The following is an 11,980-nucleotide window of genomic DNA, read 5'->3' as shown; positions in this document are numbered from 1 at the left end:
GATTATCAAGTCACAAAATATTATTTACCATTTTTAAAAAACCATTTAAGAATGTAAAAACCATGAGCTTGCAGGTTGTACAAAAACAGGTGGTGGGCAGGATTTGGCCTGCAAGCCATAATTCGCCTACTCTTGGTCTAGTGGGACAGGCACAAAGCACAATGACTTACTAGAAATCAGGACAGAAGAAGGGAGGGGAAGTGACTAGAGGGGGCACAAGGGGTTCCTGGAGTGTTGGCCATTTTTTGTTTCGTGATCTGGGTCATGGTTACATCTTGTGATAATGCATCAAACAGTACACTTATGATTTGTGTACTTTTCTGTTTATTATACTTTAATAAAAACAGATAAAAAATAAGGCAGTGTAATAAGTAATGATGGGGTAGAATGGGGGGGGGTGGACAGGGGGGCCCTAATCTAGCTTGGGAGAGGATGGGTTAGGGAAGCCTTGTTCAAGGAAGTGTTTGTTTGACAAGAGGGCCCTTGGAGGAAAAGGAAGCTGAAGCTGGCATTAGGCTCTTAGGTCTGACATGACCACAGATCCTGTCATTTAAAAATATCTTTCGTTCATCATGGATTTTTCGCATTAATTTTGATCTTTTAAAACTTTGCATTACAATATTATTTACCGTGATTACTAAGGTTTCTGGTGCCCCCTTAAATTCTGCACCCGAGGCCAGTTCCTCACTCGCCTTAGCCTATTCCAGCCCTGTTGGACAGGGGTCGGAGATCTGGCTCTGTCCTTAGTATCGAGAACGAGACGCTTCTCCCGTTTCCTCATCTATGTAAAAGGGAGGGGGTGAGGCGGGAAAAGCTCTCCAAGGTTTAAGATTCTCCCTGGCCCGACCTGGACGGCATCTTGCCGAGTTCACACGTGTATAACGTCCGGGGTTGGTGACAAGGGGACCACGGTCCCGGCTGGAGTCCCTTTTTTCCAGACTTCCGGACTCCGTGGTTATTACCCAATAGGCGGGGAGGCTCGCTGGAGGCCGACTCATGATTGGCTGGGACGAACCCAGCTCTGGCAGCGGGTGGGGCGTACGCTCGCAAAAGCGAAAGGCGCATTGCGTCATCAGCAAGCGACGAGAGCTTCCGAGAGGGAGAGGCTAAGTAAGGAGAGCTCCTTTCTAATTGGCTATCTCCTTCAGGCGGGATTGAAACGGCCATGAGGACTCGTTCTTCTCCAACTCTGGGCTCCGGATAATTGGAGGGAGGATGGAGAAATTTACTGACACGTACAGTCCGGAAGTCCTGGGGGCGGGTCTTCAGAAGAAGCGGGTGGAGCCGAGGGCGGGCTTCTCTTTTGGGGGACGGGATTCTTTCGGGCGTGGGTGTGGTGGAGCCGGCATGCTGTGCTTTCCCATAGCGTGGGAGGCGGGATTTGGGGCGGGGCCGCGCCTGTGGGCGGGGCCAGGCCGGGGCGGGGCGGGGCCGGGGTCCGGGTCCGGGTCCGGCCGGTTGTGAGCGTGGAGAGCAGGGCAGACACGGTATCAGATCTGCTGGCAGGTGGCTTGTCTCAGCTATGGCTCCACGCTGCTGGCGCTGGTGGTACTGGACGGCGTGGCCTCGGACCCGGCCCCCTCCCGCCGGCTGCACCCTGAGTAGGAGCGGGGCACCTCTGAGGCTGAATAGGAGCGCGGGGAGGCCTGCGAGCGCTAAGTTTAGGGGTCGGAGCCGAGCTGGAAAGGGGCGATAGAGGGGACCAGAGATGAGACTGGTGGGGTCCACTCGTGCAGATGAGATGGGGGTGGTGTACAGGGGCGGATGGGGGCCTGTGCGGTGAGGTGTGAGGCCCCTAGGGTGAGACGGGGGTCAACAAGAGTGAGAAGGGGAGACCATGATGTCCACAGGTGTGAGAAGGGGTGAACGGGGTGCTATGGAGGTCTGTGGGGAAAGAGGGAAGTCTGAGGTGAAACAGGGTCTATAGGAATGAGACAGGGGTCTATGTGGGCAGTAAAGGGTTCTGTGGAGAGAGGGGTTAGAAGAGGTAAAATGGGACCCTTGTGGAGAGATTCACAAGGATGAGACTGGGATGATGTGGGATCCGTTGGAAGGACGTGGTATTCTAGCTGGGTGGGTAGGGAACCCCATAAGAAAAATGACGAAGTACTGTGCAGGGCAGCTTCAGGGGTGATGGGGTCATTGAGTGGGCCATCTTCAGTGGTGTAGTAAGTTCATGCATGAGGTGTGGGGTTCTGGATGAAGACGCAGCTTTTGGGGGTCAGATGAAGTAAGGAACACTGCAAACCCCAAAGCTTTGAGGGAAAGGAGAAGGAGGGTGTGGATGAGGGTGAAGCTTGGGAAGCTCCATCTTCTGTTTGACACTGAAGTTGGTTTGGGATGGGGAGGGAGTGTCAATCTGACCACCTTCCCCCCTCCCCTCCCCAGGCGTCCGCCAGCAGTTCTCCACACAGGAGCAGATGCCCCAGATCTGTGTGGTGGGCAGTGGCCCAGCTGGCTTCTACACGGCCCAGCACCTGCTAAAGGTAAGCCACATCCTCCTGGTTCCCTCTCCCACCATTCACCTGCTCCAATCCTAAGGGCAAGCCCTACCCCTTTGGGTTTTAAAAGCACTCCTGGATCCCTGATGCGGAAGGGGCTCCCAGCCTGTCAAGACTAGACACTTCGCACATGCTTTGTCATCTACATCTGTGACAAGTGTCTCTAAAATCCTCAGCTATGAGAGAAGTTTGTTTGCCTGGTGGGTGATGGTCAGTGGTCAGTTGGCTATGCCTCCTTGGCCAAGCCCTTCAGGGAGCTTATATGGACCTGCAGGATGACTTTGTCCTGCCCCTCATCTTCCCTTCTGTCTCCTCCGTCTCCACTCTGTCCCCCAAATCCTGCGTCTTGAGGCTGCCCCCTCTTCTCAGGGTTTTCTGTCACTTTGTGCACCTGGCCGAGCTCTCCTCACCAGAGTTCCAGCCCTCCGCACGCTCTGCTGTCCTTGCAGCCTGCTCTCCACTCCCCATCCCCCAATCCAAAGGCCAGCGTCTCAAGGCTCACAATACTGGCCTTGGCGGGCAGGGCCCCAGGGCTGCTGATTGCTCTTCAGCCTTCAGCAGACCTTGGCGGGAGGGAGGATCGGGGGAGACCCGTGGCTCAGAGGGGGAATGGGAGGCCTAGGCTGACTAAGACATGAGACAGTGACCTTGCTTTGGAGGGACTTGGCGTGTCCATGGAGAGACGGGAGAAAGGATGAATATATTAATTATACAACCTCATATGCAGATACTTAAAAGGTAGGGTGACTAACCCCAGTTTGCCCAGGACGTGGGGCTTTCAATGTTAAAACTGGAAGGGTCTTGGGGAGACCAGGATGCGTGGGTCATCCTGCTGAAAAGTGGCCTAAGCATGCCTTCCAGGCACCTGGGGTGAGGGAACTAATTATGCTGATGTGACCAGCATGAGCTGAGTTAGGCAGGGTCAGTGAGAAAGTGTTTCCTGGAGAAGGTGTGTTTGAGCTGCATTGAAGGAGGCCGTGGGCCCTGGAGAGGGCCTCCCACAGTGGGGGAGTCATCCACGGGCAAACTGCCACATGGAAGGACAGCTTTGGGTTCTGGGAACAAGACCAGGGATCTCACAGGAGCTGGGGAGGTCCTGGAGGGCTTTGTGTAAGGGGCACTGTGTTAGCTGAGCCTGAAATTGTGGCTGGGGCGCGGGCTTCCAGGCTGGATTCTCAGCGCCCCTGCTATGGGCAAAGGTTATGGCCTACACTCAGGTGGCAGACGCGGGCATGTACTTCCCCTGTATTAGGTTCTGGGGGATGGACACAGAGGCCAGTTACAAGCTGGTCCTTGCCCACTAGAAGCTCCAAGCTACTGACTGTGCTCCCACAGCAGGAACATGTGCCACACATTTGGGGCAGTGGCACTTGGCTGAGTCAGGCACTGTACAGCATCTCATTGCATCCTCAAGATGACCTGCGAAGCAGGAATCTGTCATGACTCTTGCTTCACAGGTGAGGACACTGGGGCTGAGCGAGGTTGCCCAAGGTCCCACCTGGACAAGGAAGGCGCTGGGACCTGAGCGCAGGCAGTCTGACGGCAGAGCTCGCTCTTGAGCACCGTGCTAGGCCATTCAGTAATCAATTACTGGACACCGACATGTTCCAGGCACAGGCTTGCCACTGGGGACACAGGTGTGAGCAGGACAGAGGTGGTCCCCATGCTCAAGGACCTGACAGTCTAATGTGGGGTGTTGTGGAGTGGAGGGGGAGAGGGTTTACACGGTATTCCAGGGCTCCGATGGTGTAATCACAGAAACTGGGCGGGCGGATACAGAGAGGACCACCTCACCCAGCCTAGAGGAAGAGATGTCCAAATTGCTGTCTGAAGGATAGAAGGAGTTGCCAGGGGGCCGGGTAGATGGTGAGAGAGTCCCAGGTACAGAGCACCACATGGACAAAGGCTGGGAGGAAGGAGGGAATGCGTGAGGGTGGAAGCGTGTGAGTAAGGCTCGAGGAGGTAGGTGAGCCCAGATCCTGGGGGCTTGGAAACCACCGACCAGGCTCGGATGCAGTCAGTTTCTCTTGATGCTGTCCACCCTCCCTTCTTCCCTCCATCAGAGTCCTTGGGGGTACTTATTAAATGCATTAAAATGCACACTTCTGGGGGCCAGCCCGGTGGTGTAGTGGTTAAGTTTGCGCACTCTGCTTCAGCGGTCTGGGTTTGCAGGTTTGGATCCTGGGCGGGGACCTACACCACTCATCAAGCAATGCTGTGGCGGCATCCCACATTACAAAGTAGAGGAAGGTGGGCACAGATCTTAGCTCAGGGCCACTCTTCCTCAAGCGAAAAAAGAGAAAGATTGGCTACAAGTGTTAGCTCAGGACCAATCTTCTTCACCAAAAGAAAATAAACAAATAAAATGCACATTTCTGGGCTTAGCTCAGACCTAATCAAACTGTGCCTAGGGCCCAGGAATCAACAATTTTAAACAAACACACCAGGGGGATCCGGTGCGTGCTGCTATAGGTGGTTGGCTTCACTGAAGGGTATTAGGCAAGGGACTGACAGCACCCCAGTTTTGATTTGGAGCTCTCTCTGCCTGCAGGGCAGACAGCGGAGCAGGGAGGCAGGGCTGGTGGCCGGGAGAGCAGTGGGAGCTGCTGGGGTGGCAGTAGGAGGAGGAGGGGAGGGTGGGGGTCTGATTGGACAGGGTCAAGGAGGGCCCCAGGCTCTGCCTGGGCTCTGGGTGGATGGGGTGGACGGGACACAGGAGCAGACAGGGGAAGGTTTGGGGGAGGGGGAATTGGCTTTAATCCAATGGCTTTGATGTGTCTGGGGCGAGTTGTCCAGGAGTGTCAGGTTTGGAGCTTGGGGGAGATCTGGGCGGGACAGGGAGCGGAACGTCATCAGGAAATCTGCAGGAATTTGAGGTCACAGTGGGGAGTGGATGAAACTTGCCCACACATTCCCAGGGAATGTGTGCCTGGGGGAAGGGAGGGTCCCGGACTGGAAGAACCTCCGAGAATATTTTTGTTAGAGGACAGACAGAAGAAAAAGGGACTGAGAAAGCACAGCTGGTGGGATCAGAGGGAACTGCGAGGCTTGGGGAGGAGAGGCTTCCTGAAGACGAGGTCTGCCCTGGGAGATAACCAGGGAACGCATCAGCAGATTTAGCGTGATGGAGGGGGCCTTGGAGAGAACAGCGTGACTCTGACTCGGGAGGATCCGCAGCACAAAAGAATGGAAGATAAGGATGAAAAGTTGCATTGTGTACAGTGTTGACCACCAGGTTGAGCAGTTTGAACTTCGTCCCATGGCCGTGGGCAGCCGGGGAAGGTTTATGAGCAAGGCAGTGATACGCAACCATAACAACAGCAGTAATAGTAATGATAGCTTTTTGATTGAACACTCACAAGAGGTCCAGCCCTGGGCTAAGTGCTTCAGGCCTTGCTCATTTAATCTTGAGCGTCTCGCCAGAAGGGATGTGCAGAGAAGTTAAGAAACGTTGGTTCCCCGTGGCACAGCGAGGGAGTGGTGGGGCTGGGGTTGGCCTCCACTGCTGTGGACTCTGAAGCTGGAACGCTTCCTGGGCGCAGCATCAGTGGGGCTTGAGGGGGTGGTTGAGGTGCCCCCGTGGCTTGTGCGGGATGGGGAGAGTCAGGAGCACAGATGGGTGGTCAGGGGCTGGACTTGGGTGCAGGCAGGGGAGTGGACGGGAAGAGGGGCTTAGACAAAGACGAGCAGATGACCCTGAGCCTTTGTTTGGGTGAGGGTGACTGGTGGGCAGGAGCTCATTTGGCTGGAGTCCCATTGAATGGGGAGTATTACAGCAAGGGCCTAGGACAGGGGTGCGAGGCAGGGCGGTGTCGTCCATAGGAGCCTGAACCGCTGGACTTGCAACCTGATTGTGGCCCAGAGTCTTGCAACATCCTGACCTCCTGGATGCTTCCCAGCACCCTGAGAGGGAGGTGTTATCTGTCCCAGTTTGCAGAGGAAGAGACAGACCCAGGCAGATCCTGGGACTAGCTGGTCATGTGGCTGGTTGGTGGTCATGTGGCTGGTTGGTGGTCGTGTGGCTGGTTGGTGCCCGATCCCCACGGCCCCTCTAGGTACCCGGAGGGCAGGCAATGTGGGACAAATGTATGAGTGAGATTCTTTTTTCTAAGAATAAGAGTAGGGCCAGTTCCATCTCCCTCTGCGCCTCTCATGCCCCAGCTGTGCCCCCGGCTCCCTGTCCTGCGTGTCCCCTTTCCAACAGGATGATCTTAGAGATTAGAGCTAAGGCAGATATGAATTTCAAAGGGTGGTTCTCAGGTCATCAGACTGGCTGGGCATTTCTAGAAGTGTCGAAGGGTTCTAGGGCACAGCTGTGTCACACTTGACCTAAGTAGATGAAGAAGCTCCCCTGATACGACTCCGGTGGAGGGAGCCTTCATTCCTTGTCCGGAGCTCTCACCATCTCAATGGGCCGGCAGTCCTCAAGGTCTGACCTCAGCCGCCGTTGCTGCTGTGCTGCCCCATTCCTCTGCTCTGGCTCTCTGGGCAGGTGGGGAGTAAGGGGCCTCTCTCCTTGCAGAGCGTCGAGGCCTCCTTGTGTCCTCAGCCCACTAAGATGAGCTGTATTCCTCTGTCCTGGGAAGGGGAGGACCAGTAGGGGCCCAGCCTCTCCCTCGGCCCCATCTGCCACCGCCTTCTCCCCCAGCACCACCCCCGGGCCCATGTGGACATCTTCGAGAAGCAGCTCGTGCCCTTTGGCCTGGTGCGCTTTGGCGTGGCACCCGACCACCCTGAGGTGAAGGTGGGTCTCTCTGGGCGTGGAGGGGGGCGTGTCGAGGTAAGGAGCGAAGGGAGGCTCCCTGGCCGCATGGAATGACCCCAGGCCCTCTGTGTGAATGCCACCCAGGTTCCATCCTGGGGACGTTGTGGGGTGAGGGTGGCACAAGAGCTGCTCCACCCTCTAACCCCTCCCACTCTGGGGCCCGGCAGAATGTCATCAACACCTTTACCCAGACGGCCCACTCTGACCGCTGTGCCTTCCACGGCAATGTGGTGGTGGGCAGGGACGTGACCGTGCCAGAGCTGCGGGAGGCATACCACGCTGTGGTGCTGGTGAGCACAGACGGGTCCTGGGTGGGGAGGAAGGGGATTGGGGCAGGGCAGCGGCAGGAGGTTGGTGGCTGAGGGATGGAAGGCGGTAGGAGTGTGGCCCAAACCACTGGGCGTGGGCCAGGGTGGAAGCTGAGGAGGAGGAGCTGGAAGGGGGCCTCTGGGAGCGTGGCGGGGGCAGCCCCTTAGCGGTGCTGAGGGCTCCGGGTGTTTCCTCAGAGCTACGGAGCAGAGGACCATCAGGCCCTGGGAATTCCTGGGGAGGAGCTGCCCGGTGTGTTCTCAGCCCGGGCCTTTGTGGGCTGGTACAATGGGCTCCCTGAGAACCGGGAGGTGAGTTTGGGGAGCACTCCCACTGCCTCTTCCTCCCCACCCCTCAGCCAGAGCCAGGGGCAGCCCTCGGACACCACAGCCAGGGGAAGAGGGAGGCATTGTCCAGAACTAGGAGGCTCTCAGTGAGCTGAGATGTGAGACATGAGGCTGAGCGAGGGGGAGGTCAGCTGTGGAAGGCCTCCGGGAAGAGGTGGGGCCGGGTCGGCACGGGGACCTGAACTGAGGCTTGGGTGGGGTGGACTTTCCGAGTGTGGGGGAGCCTGAGGGTATGCTGGGGACCGGGCATGAGACTGAGATTAGTCTGACTGGAGCCAGGGCTGGGGGACCCTATCCAGGCTTCTCCCCTCCAGCTGGCGCCAGACCTGAGCTGTGACACAGCCGTGATTCTGGGCCAGGGCAACGTGGCTCTGGACGTGGCCCGGATCCTGCTGACCCCACCTGAGCACCTGGAGGTGAGTGGGGAGGTCAGAAGCTGGAGGGGTGGAGTTGAGGTTCCACTGAGGAGCGGGTGCCCCTGCCTGCAGGCTTCAGGCCTCCTCCCTCCAAGCTGAGCTCGGTGCCTCTGTTTCCCCATGGTGCCAGGCGGAGGGCTTCTGAGAGGCAGCCTGTGAGCTTCATCTAGTACGACTTCCCCTTCACTGTCTGCACTCTTGTTACACAGGCCTTAAAGAAACCGATTCAATGTGCACACACCACTCCCCCTGCTTGGAGCACTCTCAGCTCACCTCCTGCTGCTTTACCTGTATTCATCTTTTAGTTCTTGGTTCAGTAATGCCTTCCTCCAGGAAGCCTTCTGGGACTGCCCTGCATAGGTCTATTCCCCTGTAATGCCTTCCTCTCATGGACTTGTCTACTTCTGTTTCAAAGCGTGTTGTCACTGCTGAGATTTTATACTTATTAATGACTATTTGGTGAGTATCTCTCTCTCCACCAGATCAGAAGCTCTGTGAGGGACGGCATCATTTCTGTTTTGCTCACCGCTGACCCCCCCGCTGCCCCTTGTATGGTGCCTGGCCTGGCACATGGTAAACACTAGTTGAATGAAAGAGTGGGGCCTGGTTTGCTACTAGTTGGGGCCGTTTGCAGAATTGGCAGCAGTGCTCCATCTGGCCACTGGGGGGGGGGCAGTGGTGCAATTTCGGGCTGCCAGCCTTCTCAGGGCTGAGGACAAGGGACACAACCAAATGGAGAGTCCCCTTCCTCTGTCAGTGTTCGATGACTTTAAAACCCTCCTTTCATGCCAGAAAACGGACATCACGGAGGCTGCCCTGGGGGTACTGAGGCAGAGTCGGGTGAAGACGGTGTGGATAGTGGGCCGACGTGGACCCCTGCAAGTGGCGTTCACTATTAAGGTGCCGGGACCAGAGGGAGAGGGGCCAGGGTCCCAGGTAGATGGTCTGCCCTTGAGAGGTGTGGCAGGACAGAGCCCCTGGGAGTGGCTGCTGCCTGGGGTGGAAGAGGGGGAGCCAACGGAGCCCCTGGGGCCCAGTGCCTTCCATGGTGGGTGGTGCTGGGGTCTCCTGCCTGGGGTGGGCTCAGGAGTGGGTGGTGCTCTGGCCTGACCTCCTCCCCCACCCCAAACCCCACCCCCAAGGAGCTTCGGGAGATGATTCAGTTACCAGGAACCCGGCCCATTTTGGATCCTGCGGATTTCTTGGGCCTCCAGGACAGAATCAAGGGTGAGGGGCCCTGGCCTGCCCCCCTAACTCACTAGGGAGGCCAAGGTCTAGGTCAGAGAGGGCTTGGGGGAGGGCACTGTGGGAGGGGCTGTAAACCAGGGACAGCCCTGAGATGTTTGTGTTGCCAGCAGAGGTCCCCCGCCCGAGGAAGCGGCTCACAGAACTGCTGCTTCGAACGGCCACGGAGAAGCCAGGGGCGGAGGAGGCTGCCCGCCAGGCATCGGCCTCCCGCACCTGGGGCCTCCGCTTTTTCCGAAGCCCCCAGCAGGTGCTGCCCTCTCCCGACGGGCGGCAGGTAGCAGGCATCCGCCTGGCAGTCACTAGACTGGAGGTGAGTCTCCTGTTACCTAAAGACACCCCTGTTCTCAAGTCTCCCCACCCCAGCTTGGCGTTGCCCACACTTGCCCCTACAGGGCGTTGGTGACACCACCCGGGCAGTGCCCACTGGAGACGTGGAGGACCTCCCTTGCGGGCTGGTGCTGAGCAGCGTTGGGTATAAGAGCCGCCCCATTGACCACAGCGTGCCCTTTGACCCCAAACTTGGGGTTATCCCCAATATGGAGGGCCGGGTTGTGGATGTACCAGGTGAGAGGATGCAAGAATGCTAGGCACCAGACTGTGGTGGGGGGCGGGGAAGCTGGTGTCTCCTGGGGCTGTTCACATTCATTCATTCATCTGGTGACATGCACTGAGAAACTGCTCTGAGCCAGGCCCTGTCCCACCCTCCTTGTAGCCCTAGCTGGGGGGGAGTTTCCAGTCGAGCTGATGTGCCCACATATGTCTGGTTCTTAAGTCGTTCAGTGACTGAGGCCTGCTCTGGGCCAGGCCCTGTGCTCCGTGCTGGGTGTGGATACTGAATGGTAGCCCCTGTCCTCAGGGAGCTTCCAGTCTGATTAAATGTTCACATACCTGACTACTCATTGATTCGGCCAGTTAATGTTTACTCAGGGGCTGCTGAAGCTGGAGATGGGTGAGACCCAGCTCCTACCCTTAGGGAGCTCCTGCTTTACAGGGAAACTGACGTGTAAGGGCAGCTGGCATGGTAAAAACAGGCTGAGATTGGGCTGGCCCAGTGGCACAGCAGTTAAGTGCACACGTTCCGCTTCGGCGGCCCGGTTTTCGCTGGTTCTGATCCCAGGTGCAGACATGGCACTGCTTGGCAAGCCATGCTGTGGTAGGCGTCCCATGTATAAAGTAGAGGAAGACAGGCACGGATATTAGCTCAGGGCCAGTCTTCCTCAGCAAAAAGAGGAGGATTGGTAGCAGATGTTAGCTCAGGGCTAATCTTCCTCACAAAAAAAACAGACTGAGAAGAATCCAGGGCGGTGGGCCAGCTGCCACGGTGGGCCTAGCTGCTGGGCTGCTGGGAGGACTTGGGCTGTGGGATGTGTGCGCACACGTGTGTATTGGGGCTCAGGCTTGCAGGGGTCCAGCTGCCTCCCCTTTCCTTACTCCTTTGTTACCCCCCCTCCCAGGCCTCTACTGCAGTGGCTGGGTGAAGCGAGGGCCCACAGGCGTCATTGCCACTACCATGACTGACAGCTTCCTCACCGGCCAGATGCTGCTGCAGGACCTGAAGGCCGGGCTGCTGCCTTCTGGCCCCAGGCCTGGCTATGTGGCCATCGAGGCCCTGCTCAGCAGCCGAGGTCTGGGCCCGGAGAGAGCCCCTGGGCCTTTCCACTGTCTGGGAGGGGTGCTCTGGGCTTGGGTGGAGGAGGAGGTGGAGGCAGTGACTCATCTTCCCTCTGCCTTAGGGGTGCGGCCCGTCTCTTTCTCCGACTGGGAGAAGCTGGATGCGGAGGAGGTGTCCCGAGGCCAGGGCACTGGGAAGCCCAGGGAGAAGCTGCTGGATCCTCAGGAGATGCTGAGGCTGCTGGGGCGCTGAGCCCAGATCCCAGCCTGACGGGAGGAGAGTAGTGCTGAGCAGGGCAGAGGGGCCAGGTCACTGTGAGCAGGACTCTGCACCACAGCGGCATCGTCTGTCCGCCCTGGCCCCGCGCTTGGCTGCCTCTTCCAGGGGCCTCCTAGCGCTTCCTCCTGCCAGAAGGCTGCCCTTGCCACCGTCGGGTTAGCTCTCAGCAAGGAGACACCTTAGGGATGGGTGGAGGTGCAGGCTGACCTTCATCCCTCCCGCCTCTCTCCTGCTGGGCTGTGGAGGGTCACTACGTCAGGAATATGCTGGAAATAAAACACCTGCAACAGAGGGCCACTGGTTGATGTGCGACTTCTTTTGGGGCCCAGTCACCTTCCAGCTGCAGCCCCCCTCCAGTCACCAGGTGGCGCCGCAGAGCCAGCTCCCTGCTCAGGGGCCTCTTGGGGGCTGGAGGGGCTTGGCAGCCAGGCCTGGCACCCACCCTGCCTTTCTCGGCTTGGCCCTGCTGCTGCGGCCTGCCTGCCTTCTGCCTACACTGCACT

General features: G+C 57.9%; 1 protein-coding gene across 2 annotated transcripts; it reads left to right on the top strand.

Annotated features, from left to right (window-relative positions):
- The first annotated feature begins 1,416 nt into the window (after window positions 1-1,416).
- On the top strand, window positions 1,417-11,763 carry FDXR (ferredoxin reductase). Of its 2 annotated transcripts, none has more exons than XM_046674195.1 (12): window positions 1,417-1,601; window positions 2,389-2,486; window positions 7,150-7,245; window positions 7,434-7,556; window positions 7,773-7,886; window positions 8,222-8,338; window positions 9,131-9,238; window positions 9,481-9,565; window positions 9,697-9,896; window positions 9,979-10,150; window positions 11,041-11,211; window positions 11,320-11,763. In XM_046674195.1, the coding sequence occupies exons 1-12, from the start codon at window positions 1,523-1,525 to the stop codon at window positions 11,448-11,450; spliced, it is 1,494 nt and encodes a 497-aa protein (XP_046530151.1). In that variant the 5' UTR covers window positions 1,417-1,522; the 3' UTR covers window positions 11,451-11,763. The 2 variants fall into 2 exon arrangements, with proteins under 2 accessions (XP_046530151.1, XP_046530152.1); XM_046674196.1 differs by having other exon boundaries at window positions 1,419-1,601; window positions 8,237-8,338.
- Window positions 11,764-11,980: the final 217 nt, after the last annotated feature.

Source organism: Equus quagga, chromosome 11 (assembly GCF_021613505.1).
Source record: "Equus quagga isolate Etosha38 chromosome 11, UCLA_HA_Equagga_1.0, whole genome shotgun sequence".
NCBI classification, from domain to species: domain Eukaryota; kingdom Metazoa; phylum Chordata; class Mammalia; order Perissodactyla; family Equidae; genus Equus; species Equus quagga.
The sequence above is the reverse complement of the archived record's forward strand: the minus strand, read 5'-3'. Positions and strand labels throughout refer to the sequence as shown.

Bases quoted from the DNA above. Each gene is read 5' to 3' on its own strand.
- FDXR (XM_046674195.1), top strand. From the start codon at position 1,523: ATGGCTCCACGCTGCTGGCGCTGGTGGTACTGGACGGCGTGGCCTCGG. The intron at 9,897-9,978 runs GTGAGTCTCCTG...TTGCCCCTACAG, and splicing joins TGGCAGTCACTAGACTGGAG to GGCGTTGGTGACACCACCCG. The intron at 11,212-11,319 runs GTCTGGGCCCGG...CCTCTGCCTTAG, and splicing joins GGCCCTGCTCAGCAGCCGAG to GGGTGCGGCCCGTCTCTTTC.